Source organism: Drechmeria coniospora, chromosome 01 (assembly GCF_001625195.1).
Source record: "Drechmeria coniospora strain ARSEF 6962 chromosome 01, whole genome shotgun sequence".
Lineage (NCBI taxonomy): Eukaryota > Fungi > Ascomycota > Sordariomycetes > Hypocreales > Ophiocordycipitaceae > Drechmeria > Drechmeria coniospora.
This window is the reverse complement of record NC_054389.1, coordinates 3026966-3047416: the sequence shown is the minus strand read 5'-3', so window position 1 is coordinate 3047416 and position 20451 is coordinate 3026966. Positions and strand designations below refer to the sequence as shown.

Sequence of the window (20451 nt, the reverse complement as noted above, 5' to 3'; positions counted from 1 at the left end):
CTACGCCTATCTCTCTCTTCCCGTATAACCTATTTCGCCCACTGTTGGGGCCCGCCTCGGCCTCGGTTCGTTTTCGTTATCGGTCTGGTCGTAGCCGCTCTGGGCCCGGCCGTGGCCCTAGAGCCTACCGTATTGACCCCTAACATTGGGGTGTCGCCGTCCTTGTCGGGTCGGGGGGTCGCCCTGGCCGTCCCCTAGCCGGGCCCGCCCCGGTCCCTAATTTTATCCTCTATGCGTTGCGATTCTATTTCGGACGCAATTCGTTTATATACGTCGACCGCCTTATCGTAGTTGTTTATTGTAGTCCCCCGCCAGAGGATACAGTCCCTCATTCTCTTAGTTAGCCCAATACGGAGCTTTATAAGTTTTACCTCGCTAGGCTAATGCATCCCTCCTGCTAGTGTAAGCTTCTCTTCGAAGCGTATAAGGAATGCTAGGAACGACTCCGACGTCCCTTGCCTAATGTCCTCCAGTTCGACAACCGCTAGTCGCTAGCGGTAAGGGTTGCTGTAAGCCGATTCGAGGTACGTTAGGAATTGGAACGGGTCGTAACCGATACGGGAGCCTTCTTTAAAGTACGTTGTAACTCGTCGCTGGACTTTGGCCGAGAGGTTTTGCCAAACGAAGATCTATTGGTCCTGGGCGGACCCGATGAAGTCCTTATCCACTTGGAGCTTGCGGTCTATGCAGAACTTCCAGGCTGCAAAGGTGCCCTTATTACCGTCGTACGGGTCCCCGACCGGAATCGGTTTGCGTTTAATACGGGCCCGTGGTATGCCCGACTTATCCCCGGTCCGCTCCTGCTGGGGGTCGATTGTTGAGGTGTCCATTGGCTGGGCCGACGAGTGCCCTGGATCCTACTGTACCTGTTGCTGCCTATTCTTCTGCAGAGCTGAGATTTATACAAAGTACGTTTCCATTTGGGCGTGTATTCGGCCAAACTCCGTATGGACTTTTGCCATAAAGTCCTCCATAACTTGCTGGAGGTTAATTTCTTCGGGCTTCCCCTTATCCATTTTGACTTACGATAGTTAGGCTTTTCCTTCCTCCTAACCGGTATAAGTAAAGTCTTTTAAATATTACGGAGTCGCTAGGCAATTGCTCTAGGACTCTTAATAATGTTTATTAAAAGACTTAAAGGAGGGAAAACTACCTAACAACTAGGGCTTCTAGTTGTATGCGTTCCTCCTAGTGGGTCCCTTGGTTCCCTTCGTTCTCCTATATCGGGCTAAGCCCGATACCATAACACAAGAGGTATTTCCTCTTTTTATTTTAAGATTTACTACTATAAGTACTCCCCCCCCTCCCCTTAGATATAGTTTAGGCCCTTATTATAGCTACTATACTAATAAGTCGGATTACTATTATACTTTAAGTAAATACTTAGTAGAGGGTAACTCCTTTAATAAGGAGTTTGCGCTTTTAAAGGAGGTACATAGAATATACCTCCCTTATATTAATTACCTTATTACTAATAGCTATAATAACTATATATTAAGTTATAGTATTAATTACTATATATATATATATATATATACTAAATATATTTAGGTACTATATTTATTTACTATATACCCTTAGCTATATTATACCCTATATAACCTTTATACTTATACTTAGTATAATATTTATATTTTAGTTAAGGCCTACCCTAAGGTTAGATCTATACTAAGTACTTATATTATTCTCTTACTTAAGTTTCTAGCCTTAGGCTAGGTTTAAGCCTATACTCTAGCTCTAGCTAAAATAAAGCCTACCCCTATATACTTTACCTATACCCTTACTCTTATACTAGGTATTATTTCCCCCCCTACTACTACTAATAATAATAATCTAAACTATACTCTTATTATAAGGCTAGGCGCACAAGTAAAGCCTAAGTAGACAGGGGCGTATAAGTAAAGCCTAAGTAAATAGGAAGGTAGGGCAGCCTAAAGTACGCCCCGGCTACAAAAGGAACGTAAGCCCGAAAACTTAAGAAGGGCTAAGCTTTAGTCTTAAATACTACTTAATTTCTAAAAAAAGGCTTACTTACTTACCTAACTATCGTTAACCAATCTATACGTTATAATTCTAAAGCTTTTATTACAATTACCTAAGTAAGATAGCGCCTACTATATATAGTATAAGAGAGATACTATACCTCCTACTAAGGCGTAAGATAAATATAATATTAAAAGTATCCCTTATACTAAGTATATTAAGTTCCCTTAAAATAATACTAAGAAGTACCTAAAGGGAACCCTTTATTCTAAAAATACTAGCTATAGTATAAGAATAACTAGCTTAACTATAAGAGTTAAAGAGGCTAAAGGAAAAAGAAAAGGAAATTTATACTTACCTAAGGATAGGTACTAGCTATTAACTAAAAAAGATAAAGAAATAGGCCTAAAGAGAGTTAAATACTTCCTTAAAGAGTAGCTAAAAAGTTAAGGCAAAAAATATACTAAAACTTAAGTAACCTATAACTCTATAAAAAAGGTAAAAATAGCTTTATAACTTAAACTATACCTTTAATAAAATAAGATAAAAGTTTAAGAAAGACTACTAGAAAATCCTACTAACCCTTAACTATATATAGGCCTAGGGCTAGGTATACTAAGAAAAGTACTTAAATAAACTACTAAAAGACTAATAAACTATAGCTAAAAATAATTAGAATTAGTTCTAAGAATAAATACTTACCTTACTAAGAGACTTAGTTAACTATTAAACCTACTTAGTAGTATAATAATAAAAAGTAATATAATAAAAAGGCTAATCCCTAATAGAGTTTAGTATTTACCTAAACTTAATCGAAAACTACTTTAGTAAAGTACTAAAGCCTAACTAGGCCTTCTCCTACTTTAGTAAGTTACTACTAAAGTTATAGAGCTAAATTAATCTATATAAGAATATTAAAGGGTATATATAGGAAGAAATAGTTTAACTAGCCTAATAACTTTAGGACTCTACCGAAAACTAACTAAAAAGGAGAACTAATATAAGAAAAGGGGAGAACCTAAATTATTAAAGGAAAGTTACTAAAAAAATAAAAGTATACTAACCCTAGTATAATAGTAGGGAATCCTCTTAAAAATCTATAACCCTAGGCTTAAAAAGGGCCTATAGTAGTAAAGGCCTACTACTACTAAGGTAGAGTAAGAATAACTACTATTTTAACTATTAAAAGGAAGACTACTAAGTAAGAAAATACCTAAAACTCTAGAAATAGGGAAACTTCTAATAACTAAAGTAGTTACTCTTACCTTAGTTAGTAATATAGAATATAGGGTATAACCTTAGTTTATAGTTAATATAACGATTTTAGGATAAACTACCTAAAAGGTTAAGGTAAAACTAAATAGCTATATTAGTATAGACCTTATTAATATATAAACAGTAAGGTAATACAGACTTTACTAAGTCTTAATAAATAAAAGTAGCCTTTAGGCTATAGGGGGTCTTTAAGTTACTAGTTATAGGATATAGGAAGTACCTATATATATAATAAATAGTAAAAGGAAAGAGAGAGAGTTTACCTACTATTATATTAAAGTTAATATAAAACTAACTTTAGACTAAATATAGGTTATACTAGGAATACTAATATTAACCGACCTAAGGATTTACCTAAACCCTATAGGAGTATATTAATAATTTTAATAGGACTAGTTAAAGGTATAACTACTAGTACCTAAGAAGTTTTAAGTTAAATATAGGAATAAGGTAAAGATCTTTATAGTAATAGGAATAAAAGGTAATCCTATTAAGCTACTAAAAAGTTATTAGGAATAGCCCTAAGGGATCCTATAGGAATTAAAAAAGTTTAAGGATATCCTAAATATAAATAGTATAAAGATCCTACTAGTATATAAATAAATAGATTATATAATTAACCTCTAACTAAATATATTATTACTATATAGATTAATTTACTTACTCTCTTAAATAAAGCTAAAGGAGCTTAAAGAATACCTAAATAAAAACCTATAAGCTAATAGGATCCGCCCTTTAAAGTTACCTATAGGATTACCTATTCTATTTATACTAAAAAAGAATAATATACTCTAATTATATATAAATTACTAAAAACTTAATAAGGTCTTAGTAAAAATTTAATATACCTTTCTATTAATATTTAAGATTATAAACTAATACTAGGAAGCTATAGTATTCTTTAAGATTAACGTTAAGGATACTTACTATTAAATCTAAATTAAGAAGGGTAATAAATAAAAGATAATATTTAAAATACGCTATAGGTATTTTAAATACTTAGTAATACTATTTGGGCTAACTAATATACTAACTACCTTTTAATACTATATCTACTAAGTACTCTAAGGGTATATAGATATAATCTATATTATATACTTAAATAATATTTTAATCTTCTTAAAAAACTACTAGGAATATACTAAATATCTTAAGGAAATCCTAGGGTAGTTATAGTTAGCCGAGTTATATACTAATCTAAATAAGTATAAATTCTACTAAAAATTAGTTAAGTTCCTAGAATTTATTCTATCTAAAGATAAAATAGCAATAGACCTAACTAAAGTATAGGTTATAACCTAATAGGAAAAGCCTACCTTATTTTATAATATTTAAGTATTTCTTAGGTCCTATAACTTCTATAAAAGATTTATTAAGAACTATTTAGGAATTATAGTACCCCTATATATACTCCTTAAAGGAAGTAAGAATAGGAAAAAGCTAGGAAAAGTCTATTTAAATAAAAAGGAATTAGTAACCTTCTAAAAGCTAAAAGATATATTTAGGAAGGCTTTACTATTATATTATTTTAACTTAATAAGACCTATTAAAATCGAGATAAATATATTAAGTTTTATAATAGTAGGTATCCTATCCTAACTAAATAACTAAAGGTATTAGTACTTAGTAGTATTTTAGTTAAGGAAATTCTTAGATATAAAATAAAACTATAAGACGCTAAACTATAAAATATTTACTATTATTAAGTTATTTAAATACTAGTAATAATATATAGAGGGGGTAATAGTTTTAGTAAAGGTATTATTAAATTACTATAACCTATAGACCTTTATAAATAGGCTAAGGTTAATTAGGTACAAAGTATATTAATATATAGACCTAATAGCCTTTAATTTTATTATTAAATATAGAATAAGGAAATTTAACCTAGTAAATAGGCCCTTAAGAAGAACTACCTATAAGGGTAAGACCCTAAGTAATACCTACCTACTAGTACTACTATAAAAGTAGCTTATAGGTATAGTAGGAAAAGGAAATATATATATATAAGAGTATAGTAAGATACCTTTATAAGATAATAAGTCCTAAGCTTTAAGTAGGAATAAGGGTAATAAAATATCCTTATAAGCTAAAGAAGGCTAACCTTATTAAGGTAAAGGTAAACCTAAAGAGGTACTAAACCCCTTTTAAATAGCCTAATAGGCTAGGAAATAAATTAGTTATAAATAGCCTATTACTTAATAATCCGCTAAGGAGAACCTAAAAGAGGGAATAATATATAATACTACCCTTAAGTTACTAAAGGACTACTTTTATAAGATTTAAAGCAAAAACCTAAAGACAAAAAGGCTATAAGGTATAAAGATCTATAGCTAAAATAGTATACTTAATAAGGATTAGTTAGTAAATTTAAAAGGGATACTATATTTTTAAGGATATATTTATATTCTAAATAAGGCTATAGTATACTAAGAGCTTCTATAGCTATACTATAATAATCCTTTTATAGGTTACTTTAGAGTTAAAAGGATAATATAATTACTATAAAGAGTAGTTTACTAAAAGGGCTTATTAGTAAATATAAAACGCTATATATAAATATACTTAGTTTACTAAGGGGTATCCTTAAGGAGGTATTACCCTTATAGAAAGTTATAGTTACTACTAATTCCTAATAAACCCTAGGCTAAAGTAATAATAGACCTTATTATAGGGCTACCTATTATTTAATTTAAGGGGAAAAAGGTAAATATAATTTTAGTAATAGTAAATAGAGTAACTAAGTATTTTATATTCCTTTTATACTAAACTATAGTTAATATAGTTAAGTTAGTATAGCTATTCTATTATAAAATAAAGCTTTATTTTAGTATACCTAAGGGAGTAGTAAGTAATAAAGGGCTAGTATTTATAAGCTAATTCTAATTAGAACTATACTATTACTCCTAAATAACTAAGAGGCTATTAATAGTATTTTACCTATAAACTAATAGGTAGACTAAAAGAATAAACTAAGTACTAAAGTACTACCTATAATACTTTATTAGTTAGAACTAATCTAACTAAGCTAACCTACTATAAGTAGCTTAGTTTACCTATAATAATATAATTAATATAACTATAGGTTACTCCCTAAACTAAGTACTATTAGGTTACTACCTATAGTTCTATACTAAAGAGGAGGACAATAAGCTTATAGTAGTAGTTCTAAAAGTAAAAGTAAGAGTAGTAAAACTAATAGAAATTAAGGAATAACTAAAAAAGTATTAAAAAAAAGCTATAAAGTTATAGATAAAGTACTATAACTATAGGTATAATCCTCTATCCCTTAATATAGGTAACTTAGTACTACTATTTATATAGAATATTAACCTTAAAGGGAAGAAATAAAAACTAATACTAAAGTATATTAGGCCCTTTTAGATTCTAAAAAAATCGGCTAATAGGTATACCGCTTAGTACTTCCTAATAAATATATATACCTATATAATATATTTTATATTAGCTTACTAAAACCTTAAAAGGAGTAGGACTAAGAAGGAAATAATATAAATAATATACTACTTTTAGACCTATTAAATAAGGAGGGTAAATAGGAAGTTAAAGAAATATATAACTACTAGTAATTAGGGGGAGCCTAACTATATCTTATAAAATAAAAGGGCTAACTAGTAAAATATAATTAGTAAGTATATAAAGAGAATATAGAAAATATACTAAAAGTAATAATAACCTACCTTTAATAAAAAGGCCTAGGGAAGGAATTATATAAGAGACTAAATAAAAGGGTATAGTAATAAATATAAGGTATAAATATAGTTACCTTACTAATAACCTACTAATTCTATATTAATTCCTAACTAAACTAATTAACTTAGTAATAAGTTACTACTTATATAAAGGGGGAGTAGGAAAACTATAGGATAGTTTAAGAATAAAAAGAGTATTAGGGTAAGAGAAGGGAAAAATATACTAATAAAAACCCCTAAACTACCTATAGACCTAAAGCTATTACTATTTATACTAAGTTAAAAATAAAAATAATAAGATAAAGGGAAAAGGAAATTAAAATATAAGGAAATATATAAACCTATTATTAATAATAAGGTTACTCTTATAGGATAAAAATAAAGTAACTATTAATATTACTAAAAATAGGATAGAATAATAAAATTACTTAAGTAACCTTATTATCTAAATCCTTATCTAGCAATATAGTAGTTACCTTACGCTTATATATTGCAAGAGCTATTTACAAAGATAAATACCTAGCGTCCTTAGCTAAAAGACTAAAATACTATATTACCTTTTAAGTAATTAGGTTAATAGTAGCCTAAAAAAGGAAAATATTAACTAACTCCTAAGGAATAATCCCTATAATACAATAGAAATATATATTAATCTAAAGGGTAAGGGGAGTAATTACTTAGTAAGTATTTTATAATATAAGTCTATTACAAGGCAATAAGTAGCCTAATTAGCCTAATAAGTATATTAGTAAAAAATAGTATAAAGACTTCCCCCTAACTTAGTATATATTTTATTTATATACTTAGTATTAGTAAGATAGTACTCCCTTTAGTACTACTCCTTAAATAAATTAAAGGACTTACCTAAGTATTAAGTAAAAACAATAAGTTAGTACTATCCCTTAAGTAAAAAAAGAAATAAGTACTTACTATTATTATTATTATTACTACTATTAGTACCCTAAAGTAATATATTACCTACCTTTAGGAATACTTCTACCCTCTAGGAGTAAAGGTAATAAATATAATTGTAAACTATAATTAGGTCGTTGCAATTCGTAGCTATAAGCGCTACTACCTACGCCCAAAAGAGTTAGTAAATATAAGCCGATTCTAGAGAGCCAAAAGCTATATACCTAAGAGCAGGTAGTATACTGCTTATTATACTATTAGTAGTAGGAGGACTAAACTATAGGATAAGTATAGTTAGTCAAAAAAACCTAAGGCTCCTTTAGCTTAAACTACTTATAGGTAGTAATTATAGTATAAAAATATACTATATACTAAAGGTAAGAATTCTATACTATAATACTATAAAAGGGTTACGCCTAAATATAGGATTAATATTAATAGGGGGTTACTAACTCCTTAGCTCTTCCTATAGGAGGGCTATCCTTAGAGATTAATCCTATACCTCTAACCTTACCTATATTATTGGGTAAAGCCTAACCTTTACTAGTATTATCCCTAGGACTAACCCTCTTAACTATACTAGCCCTATCTATAGTAGAACTCCTACTACCTATAGGTAGGCTATATCCTAAGCAAAAGGCTACCGACTTAGCTTTACCTACTAACTCCTTAAATAAGGGGAAAAAAAAAGAGAAAAAGAAAGGAAAAGTAAAAAGAAAAAGGGGAACTAAATAAACTTAAGGGAAAAGCAAAAAGGGAGCAAAAAGAAATATAAAGCTACTATAAGCTACTTACCTTTATTAACCTATTAAGGAGTTAATATACTATTAACGCTACTTATATTACTATTATTATTATATAAGGAAGCCCTAGCCCTAGCCCTATTAGTAAAAGGGAATATAAAAAGGAACTTACCTAAGGGGATTCTATCCTAAAGTTATAAAAAAGCCCTCCGCTTTATAAACTAATACTAGGCCTCCCTATACTAATAACTAAGGCTATTAATCCCAGGAAAGGCTAAGGTCCCGCCTAATATAAAACGCTTATAAAAAGGGGTTATACAAAGTATTAAAAGAATATTATTATTACTATTATTATTATTACTATTATTATTATTACTATTACTATTATTTATTAAATACTACTAAAGAGCTATTAAATTATTATAGTAGTAGTCTTAAAGAAGAAAAAAAAAAAGTTAATAGGAATACAATAAGATATATATATTAAAGCAATAGCCTTAGGCTAAAATCCCTAAGGTATTAAAACCTAAGGCCGCATTAGGTACAGTATAGTAATAGGTATAAATACAATAAGTACTACAATAACTAATTAACGGCCTAAGGTAGCGCTAACTAGTAAGCGTACTATAATAATAATTAAGTACAAAAAACATAACGGCAATAAGATTAATAAGCTAAAGGCAAAGGATAACTAAACTAACAGTAGGAATATTACAATAAGTATAAAGTAAGTCTACCTAAATTAAATTAAATAACGCTAGCCGGGGAGTCTCTAAGACGGTACTAAAATAATCCCTATAGGAGGGGGAATAATTATAAGGCTAGGCGTATAGGTAAAGCCCAGGTAGATAGAGGCGCATAAGTAAAGCCTAAATAGACAGGAAGGTAGGGCAGCCTAAGGTACGCCCTAGCTATAAAAGGAACGTAAGCCCAAAAACTCAAGAAGGACTAAGCTTTAGTCTTAAATACTACTCAATTTCTAAAAGAAGGCTTACTTACTTACCTAACTATCGTTAACCGATCCGCGCGTTACACTTATCCTTACTGCTAATACCTTAACCCTAACTTAGGTTAGTAGCTATTTTAGTACTATACTAAGTATATAGTTTAGTATATTTACTTAAGGTTATTATAGTATTAGGCTTAGCCCGATATAGGAGAATAAAGGGAACTAAGGGACCTACTAAAAGGAACGCATATAACTAAAAGCCCTAGTTACTAAGTAGTTTTCCTATCCTTTAAGTCTTTTAATAAATATTATTAAGAGCCCTAGAGCAGTCGCCTAGCGACTCCGTAACAAAGGTATAGCTTAGGCCCTAATAAGTATCTAGAGTAATATATATAGCCTTACCTACTATTAGTAGGTATAGGAAGGTATTAGTACTAAGTTAGTAGCTACCTTAGCTAAAATATACTATAATATCTATAAGTTATATTAGTCTTATATAAATAGTTCCCCCTTATTATATTATTCTACCCCCTTTACTCCCTATATTACCTATAATAGTAGTAGGTTATACTTATTTTATATAAATAATATATTTTTATTATATTACCCTATTGCCTTTACCCCTTATATTACCTATATTACTTTAGTTAGTATATATTTATAGTAGTATTAAGTTAGGTCCTTATTAGGGTTACTCTAAGGTTAGTTTTTTCCTTTAGTATATTTAGAATTTTATATTTTATTTTATAGCTTACTTATACTTTACTATTTATATAAGGGTCTTCCTATTACTATATAAATTCCTTTAGGGCTTCCGTTTATATTAGGACCTCTATTAGTTCTTAGGTTAGTTATTTATAACCTAGCTATTTTATAAGAGTATTATATTATTCCCTTTAGCCTTAGGCCCTCCTTATTACTAAAATATATTTAACTTAGTATTCTTCTTATAAGGTACTATTCTTATTTTAAACTAATAGTAGGTTTAGCTTTAAATCCTATACTACCTAACTAAATAAAGGGTTATTTACTGCCTTTTCGATAAGGTTTATATAGGAAGTAAGGTATAAGCCCTAAGGGATATTTAGTATTACTATAAGTAATATTAGTACTACTAGTACTATAAATATAAAAGCTATTTAGTTTAGCTTCCTATATAGCTTATTAGTTTTAATATATTTAAGGTTAAGTTAGACCTTATTACCTACCTAAAACTTTTCTACTAAGTAACCTAAAGTTACTACTAACTTATATAAGTATTATTATATAAAGGTAATAGCTACTTATATAATTTTTATTCCTTCCCTTAGGTATTATAGAAAAGTAATAGCCCTTCCTTTTAGTATTACTATACTTACTTAATTATCCTTTACCCTAGGTATTATATTAATTTTATAGCCTAATAATAGCTTATTTAGGCTAACTCTTATAACTAAAGACTCCTTATTATTTAGGGTAAGTTAGTAGGTAGTTAGGTAGGCCGGCTAGTTAAATTACTTAAATAAGATTAAGATCCGTAAGGTAGCTTAAATTTCTTAATTTACCCTTTTAGTACTCCTATTTATCTAGGGGTAGTATAAAGTTAATAGGAGTTATTCTATACTAATAAGGAAGTATAGGGATATTTAGAACTTACTAAGTTAGTTTAATCCCTAATCCGTTATAATTTAGGTAGAAAACCCCCTAAATTACTACTAATAGGTCTTAAACTATTTTATATAAGCCTTTATACTTATTATAGTTATTACCTTTAGTTAAATAAATTTAAAAAGGTAGTTTATAATAACTATTAAGAATTAAGGGTTTTTATTATTCTATACTAATAGGTTAGTTATAAAGTTAATTAATATTTACTTTTAATAATAGTTTAGTTAGGGGATTAGTTATAAAAGTCCCTATCTCTATAGATAGCTCTTATAGCTTTAGTAGTAATAGTAATTCTAAATATACTATACTATATCCTATAATATACTATTTTAATAAAAGTCTTACTAAAGTACTTAAAATATTCTATTTTAACTAAAGTAGCTTTAATATAAGTAATTTATATACCTATTATATTATTTATATTATTAATAGTTCCTAGGCTAGTAACTATAGGTATTCCCTATAGTATATTATACTATAGGTACTAATAGTATAATTAGTTATTTATTATTTTATTTTTACTTTTATTAGGAATTTCTATATACTTATTATAACTACTTATTATTAAGCTTTATATATTATATTATTTTATAATACTTAATCTTATAATTCCTATAGGTAGGGTTTTAGGAAGAGTAATTAGTTAGTTAGTATATTCTATAGAAATAGTATCTCCCTTTCTATTTATCCTTATATTATTAAAAGTAATTAGAATATATTAATAGCTTTTTATTCTTCTTTTATCTCTAAATAGGTTTAGTCCGCCCCTATATCTATAGCTATTATATTTTAAGTACTTAATACTTTATAGCTAGCCTAAGCTTAGTTTATTTCTATATTTATCCAATTTATCCTTATACTTATAATTACTATATCCTAGGTATTAGGACCTTTTTATATAGGTTAGTCTTTAGGTACCTTCTATAGTATAGAGATTAATATTAACTAAAGTATTTATTCTAAGCGTAATATATTTTCCTTATCCTATTCCTAATATAAAAGTATATCCGGCCGTTATACTTATAAGTTTAGTCTATACTATAGTAAGTAATTAAAGTTTATAAAGACTTCTACTTATTATACTTATTATTCTAATATCTCTTATAGTTTAGTAAAGTATTTAAGGTTCTTATAGTTTATTAAAATAGTAAATAGTTCTATAATACCTTATAGGTCTACTAATTATACCTTAAGATAGTTAATAACTACTAGAAGTTCCTTATTATAAATTATATAATTCCTTTCTATTAGTATAAGTTTAGTTAAGTAGTAGGCTATTAGTTATAGGACTTCCTTACTATTAATTTATAAAAGGTATTTATTTAGTACTTTACTTAAGTAATTAGTCTTAATAAGAGTCTTCCTATTTAGGTCCTATTATACTAGGATTAAGTATAATAAAAAGGTATACTTAAGAGATTAAAAGGCTATATTTTCTTTAGGTTCTTAATAAAATAATATACCCCTTTCTATAAGGGCTATAAGTAGTTCTATAAGGCTTATAAAATTAAAAATAAATTTATAGTAAAAGTTTATAAAACCTAAGAAGCTTTAAATCCCCTTTACCTTAATAGGTAGTTACTATTCTTAAATTATAGTAATTTTCGCTAGGTTAGGCCTAACCTTAATACTTACTTAAATAATAAACCTAAGGTATTTAACTTTTATTATTATAAATATATACTTATTAAGATCTAGGTATAGGCCGGCTATCTAAAGCTGCTTAAGGATTTCCCTAACCTTAGTAAGGTAGTTAGCCTTTAATCTAAAGGTATAAATTAAAATATTATTTAAATAAGCTATAACTTACTTTCCTAATTTATTCTATAATACTTTATTAATATATTTTTAAAATAAAACTAATACTTTAGTTAGACTAAAGGGGTAGACTAACTATTTAAATAGGCTAAATTATATATAGAATATTATAAGTAGTTTATCTTTTAGTACTATATATAACTTATAGAATACTACTTATATATTTAGTTTAGTAAATTAGTAATCCCCTTAAGAGTAAGTAAAGTATTTCTTTAACTAATAGGAGTAAGTAGTAATCCTATTATATAATTTTATTTAGGGCCTAATAGTCTATATATAGCCTTTATTTTTTATTTTCTTTTTTTGTAAATAGTATTAATACTACTACTATTAATAAGCTTACTTATATTTATTCCTTATTTAGTAAGTTTATAATCTATTTATAGACTTTAAGTAGTTAGTCTTATAGTATATTATATAGTAGGCCTTAGGGTAGCTATAGTATTTCTTCCTTATTATTTTATTATAGTTAAATATAGTAGTTTTAGGAGCTTTAGTATAGTAGTAGGCCTAAGGCTTATTCCTTATTAAAAAGATTAGTATAGTTCTAAAGGGCTACTAAAAGAGTAAGTAGGGCTATTACTATTATATTTATACTTCCGGATACTTATAGTACTATTTCTTATAGCTTTATTACTATTTTTTATAAGCTTATTACTATTAGTACTTCTTATTACTTTTATAAAAAGAGTTATATTAGTATAAGGTATACTTCCTAGGATCCGTTAGGAAGGTAAATATTATTTACTTATATAATTTAGTTACCTACTGCCCTAATTATAAGGGTTTAATTTATTATATTTAAGGTAACCTATTAATATTCTATTTATAGTAGATTTAGTATAGTATTTCGACTTAGGCCTAGGATAATATATAGGAGTATTAAGCTCTTTTAGCTATTTATATTAATTATTATATAGACTATATTAGTTATTATAGGATAGGTAAGGGTATTACCTATATTTTACTAAGATATTATAATAGCTATTTAGAGTAATTATTTTATTAAAAAAGGAATAAGCTTAAGTTATAGGTATTAGGCTATTCTTTTACTAATAGCCCTATAGTAGTTATAACTACTATTAATTTAAATATTAAGAAATCTTATAGAATTTATAAGTATAGTAATAAGAAAGAGTAATTTATTTATTCTTAGTATAATTTTTTTAAACTTAGTTTTTTAATTCCCTTAGTTCCTTATAGTTTACTTACCTATAAATCCTTTATACCTTTATATAAGACTTAGCTTAAAGGTATTTTATTTTCCTTTTCTTCCTTATTTATTAGTTCCTTATAAATATATTCTTTTCCCTAAGTAGTCTAAATACTTATCCCTAAAGTATATAGAATTATAGCTTATTATAAGTATTATTAAATATAGTAGCTTCCCTCCCTATAGTAAATATATATATTAATTACTTTATATTTATCTTTTTCTTTTTATATAACCTATTTTACTTATTATTAGGGCCTACCTTAGCCTTAGTTTATTTTTATTATTAACCTAATTATAACTACTTTAGGCCTAACTATAGCCCTAAAGCCTATTATATTAACTCCTAATATTAGGGTATTACTGTTCTTATTAGGTTAGGGGGTTACTTTAGCTATCCCTTAGCTAGGCCTACTTTAGTTCCTAATTTTATCCTCTATATATTATAATTCTATTTTAAATATAATTTATTTATATATATTAACTACTTTATTATAGTTATTTATTATAGTCCCCTACTAAAAGATATAATTCCTTATTCTTTTAGTTAGCTTAATATAGAGCTTTATAAGTTTTACCTTACTAAGCTAATATATTCCTCCTACTAATATAAGCTTTTCTTTAACGTATATAAGGAATACTAAGAATAACTTTAATATCCCTTACCTAATATCCTTTAGTTTAATAACTACTAGTTACTAGTAGTAAGGGTTACTATAAGTTAATTTAAGGTATATTAAAAATTAAAATAGGTTATAACTAATATAGGAGCCTTTCTTAAAATATATTATAATTTATTACTAAACTTTAGCTAAAAGTTTTTACTAAATAAAAATCTATTAGTCCTAGGCGGACTTAATAAAGTTCCTATTTACCTAAAGCTTATAGTCTATATAGAACCTTTAGGCTATAAAGGTACTCTTATTACTATTATATAAGTCCCTAATTAGAATTAGTTTATATTTAATATAGGCCTATAGTATATTTAACTTATTCTTAGTTTATTCCTACTAAAAGTTAATTATTAAGGTATCTATTAGTTAGGCTAATAAGTACTTTAGGTCTTATTATACCTATTACTACTTATTCTTCTATAGAGTTAAGATTTAAATAAAGTATATTTCTATTTAGGTATATATTTAGCTAAACTTTATATAGACTTTTGCTATAAAGTCCTTTATAACTTATTAAAGGTTAATTTCTTTAGGCTTCTTTTTATTTATTTTAACTTATAATAGTTAGGCTTTTCCTTCCTCCTAATTAATATAAGTAAAGTCTTTTAAATATTATAAAGTTACTAAGCAACTGCTTTAGGACTCTTAATAATATTTATTAAAAGACTTAAAGGAGGGAAAACTACTTAGTAACTAGGGCTTTTAGTTATATATATTCCTTTTAGTAGGTCCCTTAGTTCCCTTTATTCTCCTATATTGGGCTAATATTATAGTATCGGGCTTAGCCCGATATAGGAGAACGGAGGGAACTAAGGGACCTACTAGGAGGAACGTATATAACTAAAAGCCCTAGTTACTAAGTAGTTTTCCTATCCTTTAAGTCTTTTAATAAATATTATTAAGAGTCCTAGAGCAGTCGCCTAGCGACTCCGTAACAGCTAAGCCCAATACTATAATAACTATTTTTAATTAATAGCTAATACTTATTCCTAGGTAGGTATAAATTTCTTTTTCTTTTTCCTTTAGCCTCTTTAACTCTTATAGTTAAGCTAGTTATTCCTATATTATAGTTAGTATTTTTAGAGTAAAGGATTCCCTTTAGGTACTTCTTAGTATTATTTTAAGGGAATTTAGTATATTTAGTATAGGAAATACTTTTAGTATTATATTTATTTTACCCTTTAGTAGGAGGTATAGTATTTCTCTTATACTATATATAGTAAGTACTATCTTACTTAGGTAACTATAATAAAAGCTTTAGAATTATAATATATAGATTAGTTAATATTAAAAATACTAGTATTTATACTAGTAAGACTACCTAAATAGGATACTATCCTATTACTACTACTACTAGTAGTAACTACTAGGAGTACTACTACTAGTAAATATGCTATATTATACTGCGAGTATTAGTATGCATATAGAGTTGACTAATAGTATACAATATACTACTTCTCCGAACTATATCTCGGAGCGACTGCCGGTAGTACTACTGCCAGCCAACCTACTACTACAACCTAACCTATATATATAGTAGTTAGTCGACTACTGGAGTCAATTAATCGGAATACCAATTAACATTCTCCTAACGACTACTAGCCGTTGCTAGCTAAGAGTACTACTCTTAGTAATTTGAACTATAGTATAGGGATAACCAAGCCGGTAACTTACTATGCGAATACAACTAAGCAGGTAACCTACTGCGCGGTATAATGGACTGGCTACCTAACTTAATAGGCTTATATATACGTATATTAGTATAGTAATTATAGTCTCGACTTAGGCATACTAAGTTATTGTAAATCGTATATACGCATATTAGTATAGTAGTTATAGTCTCGACCCAGGAACCTAAGGTTATCGAGGTACTACCTCTAAGACATAAATAGTCCTATTTCTCCTATACTGTACTTAATAGAATAATTGCATTCGTTTGTATAATTTAGTACTACTAAGTTTGTACTCTTACCCAGTTACTAACTGGTACCCATTTTACTGTTACTAATAGCCTAATTGATTCCCTAGTCCGTACGATATACTTTTACTACCCCTCTTCTTGCGTACCTAAATTGCAAGAGGTTATGAGCCCGGAAGGACTATAATTAATGCTCCGGAATTAATCTATGCGACTTACTAAGTTGCCTACCAGTACTACTAGTAAATCGTCCGGATCGATCTCTGTAACTTACTAAGTTACCTACCAGTACGACTAGTAACGATTAATCGAATCCTATAACTTACTAAGTTACCTACCAGTACGACTGGTAATTCTTGGTCACCAAACTACGGCTCTCCTAACTACTAGTACTACTAGTACGTTACCTACTAGTACTACTAGTAACTCTTAGTTACTAAACTACGGCTCCCCTAACTACTAGTACTACTAGTACGTTATCTACTAGTACTACTGGTAATGCTTGGTCTCTAAGCTATGGCTCCTTTCCCTACTAGTACTACTAGTAGGAGACCTAATTGCTAGTACTACTAGCTAGGTAAGTAAGGTAAGATTTAAATCTAGTTACTAACTAGAAAATGGATCCTACTAACTAAGGTTAGAAGATTAACCTATTGGAGATTAAAAAACATCTATAGGTATAACAAATACAGATTGACGAACTATTACAGTAACTTAATACTGTTATCCTATAGATATAAGAACGACTAAACGATATTAAGTTAATACTTAGTACTAGTACTACTATTACTAAGACTAAGGATGCCTGCTCTAACTATACCCTAAACAAAAAGGCATTTTAATTCCCAGAATATATAAAACTTAAAGGCACTAAGAACTATAAGTTATAGGAGCAATCCCTATTAATTTAACTCTAAGCTCTTAACCTAAAAGGCGTTTTAGATAAGCCCTTAATTGCTTCTAGCTTTTTAAGCAGAAATTAGGCCAATTTACTTATACTACTACGGAATAGTTACTTAAAAGAAATCTTAGAATCAACTGTATATATTAAAAATCTAGCCGATATTTTCTTACTATTGAAAAAGTATTACTCTAAAGGTTACAAAGCCAAACGCTCTAACCTATATAAGGCCTACTATAACCTTATATTTAAGGGGTATAAAGGAATACTTAACGCATTTAATACTAAATTTAACAGTCGACTTACTAGGCTATAACTAGCCGGTATAATAATTAATCTATTGGACCAAACCAACTATTACCTTGCAATAGTTAAACCTATATTTCTACAATAGGTTGCTATACAGAATAGTACCCTTGTATTTTTTCGAGCCCTAGGACTCCAAACGGATATCCTTAACCTATAATATCTTATGGCTAACCTACTAAAAGAAAACTCTAGTACTACTGGATTAAATACATTTAGTTACTAAGTATCCTAAGTACCTAAGAAAAAGAAGAAAGGAAATAGATCTACTAGATCTAGTTAACCCAGTCAACCCAATAAAACAAGCCAATCCAGCTAAACAAGCTAATCCAATAAATCCAACCAATCGACTAAGCAATTAAAGGATACTACTAGTTTCCTAGTTAGTAACTACAGCCTAACCGCCGGCTATATAGACTTACCTAATTCCTATTAAGAATTAGATACCAATTCTAACTTTATATAAGAATTAGAAATATTACCTAACTTAGGTAATATTAGTACACTATATAGTATTACTAATACTAATGTATACTATATGGGCCTACTTTACGATACTGGCTTAACCTACTATTTAGTAAATAATCGGTTTAAGTTTACAACCTTTAGACTAATTGCAAAATCTTAGGCAAAACTAATTACTACTAGAGGTAGTCTAATCTACCCTAGTAGAATTAGAAACGCTAAATTTACGGTATTAATTAATATCGATCCACTAACCTATAGTACTCTTGTACTATAAGAGGTACTATATATTCCGAAACTAAAAGTTAACATTATTAGTAGGCTACGCTACTACGGATTAGGGGGAACACTTATTAAGGAATCCCTATATAACTCGAACCGAAAAGTATATAGCCTACTTAACTTCTAGAGGTACGGCTTCTTCCTACAATAAGAAGGTTAAGATACGCCCTATCTGAAAAACTCAGACTCAGCCCACTCCAGCTACTACAGTAGCTACGGAATAGTAGTAGAAATTCCCTTACAGCAACCTTCCTAGGCTAACGAGGCAAAAGACTAGTCGGTACCTAAATCGGTACCCCAGTCGGCACCTAAATCGGTACCTAGGTCGGTACCTAGATCGGTACCTAGGTCGGCACCTAAATCGGTACTAAGGTCGGTACCTAGTCCAGTACCTAGACCGGGACCTAGACCAGGACCAGGTCCTAGCCCAACTACTAGTTCGGCTAATTCAAGGGACCTTACTAAGGCTACCCTACACAAAGACCCTATAGAGGACCCAATCCCTATAGAGGCAACAGACCTACTAGCAGTCCCTACTGTTAGTACCGAGGAACAGGTTATTCCGACTACTAGTACGGAATCCAACAACCAGTCTTACCAAAGACTATTGCAATAAGCAGGCATCTAGTACATCCGACTAGGATACATTAGTCTACTACTTCTAAAAAAGACTAGTAAAATTACTAGTAGGTTACCTAACTTTTCGTCTATTAAGGTTACCAATTTTTAATACCTTACCTATATACGGGCAAAATCTACTAAACAATAGTTAAGGGATCCAACCAAGGATCCAAACTATACACTTAACTCAATTAAAGGGGATACATTCGGGATTAAACCTATATCCTACAATCGGAAGTCCATTAGACTAATACTTATCAATCGAAAATCCTAATTCCATTAGGTATATATCTATTATAGTATTAGGCTTAGCCCGATATAGGAGAACGGAGGGAACTAAGGGACCTACTAAAAGGAATACATATAACTAAAAGCCCTAGTTACTAAGTAGTTTTCCTATCCTTTAAGTCTTTTAATAAATATTATTAAGAGTCCTAAAGCAATTGCCTAGCAACTTTATAATATTTAAAAGACTTTACTTATACCGGTTAGGAGGAAGGAAAAGCCTAACTATTATAAGTTAAAATAGATAAGGGAAAACCTAAAGAAATTAACCTTTAGTAAGTTATAGAAGACTTTATAGTAAAAGTCTATACAGAGTTTAGCCGAATATATACCTAAATAAAAACGTACTCTATCTAAATCTTAGCTCTATAGAAGAATAAGTAGCAATAGGTATAGTAGGACCTAGGGTACTTATCGGCCTAGCCAATAGATACCTTAACAATTAACCCCCAGTAGGAACGGACTAAGGACAAGTTAGGTATACTATAGGCCTATATTAAACGTAAACTAATTCCGGTCGGAGACCTATATAACAGTAATAAGGGTACCTTTATAGCCTAAAAGTTCTATATAAACCGTAAGCTCTAGGTAAATAGGGACTTTATTAAGTCCGCCTAAGACCAATAGATCTTCGTTTAGCAAAACCTTTCGGCTAAGGTCTAGCAATAAGTTATAACGTACTTTAAGGAAGGCTCCTGCATTAATTATAACCCGTTCTAATTTCTAACGTACCTCGAATCGGCTTACAG

The 20451-nt window shown here is 29.1% G+C and overlaps 1 protein-coding gene across 1 annotated transcript; it reads right to left on the bottom strand.

Moving 5' to 3' along the window:
* Positions 1-629: 629 nt before the first annotated feature.
* Positions 630-830, bottom strand: DCS_00783 (uncharacterized protein; the record flags this gene model as incomplete). The annotated part of the gene is made up of 1 exon (XM_040798119.1): positions 630-830. One exon carries the CDS (start codon positions 828-830, stop codon positions 630-632), a length of 201 nt encoding a protein of 66 aa, XP_040659002.1.
* Positions 831-20451: the final 19621 nt, after the last annotated feature.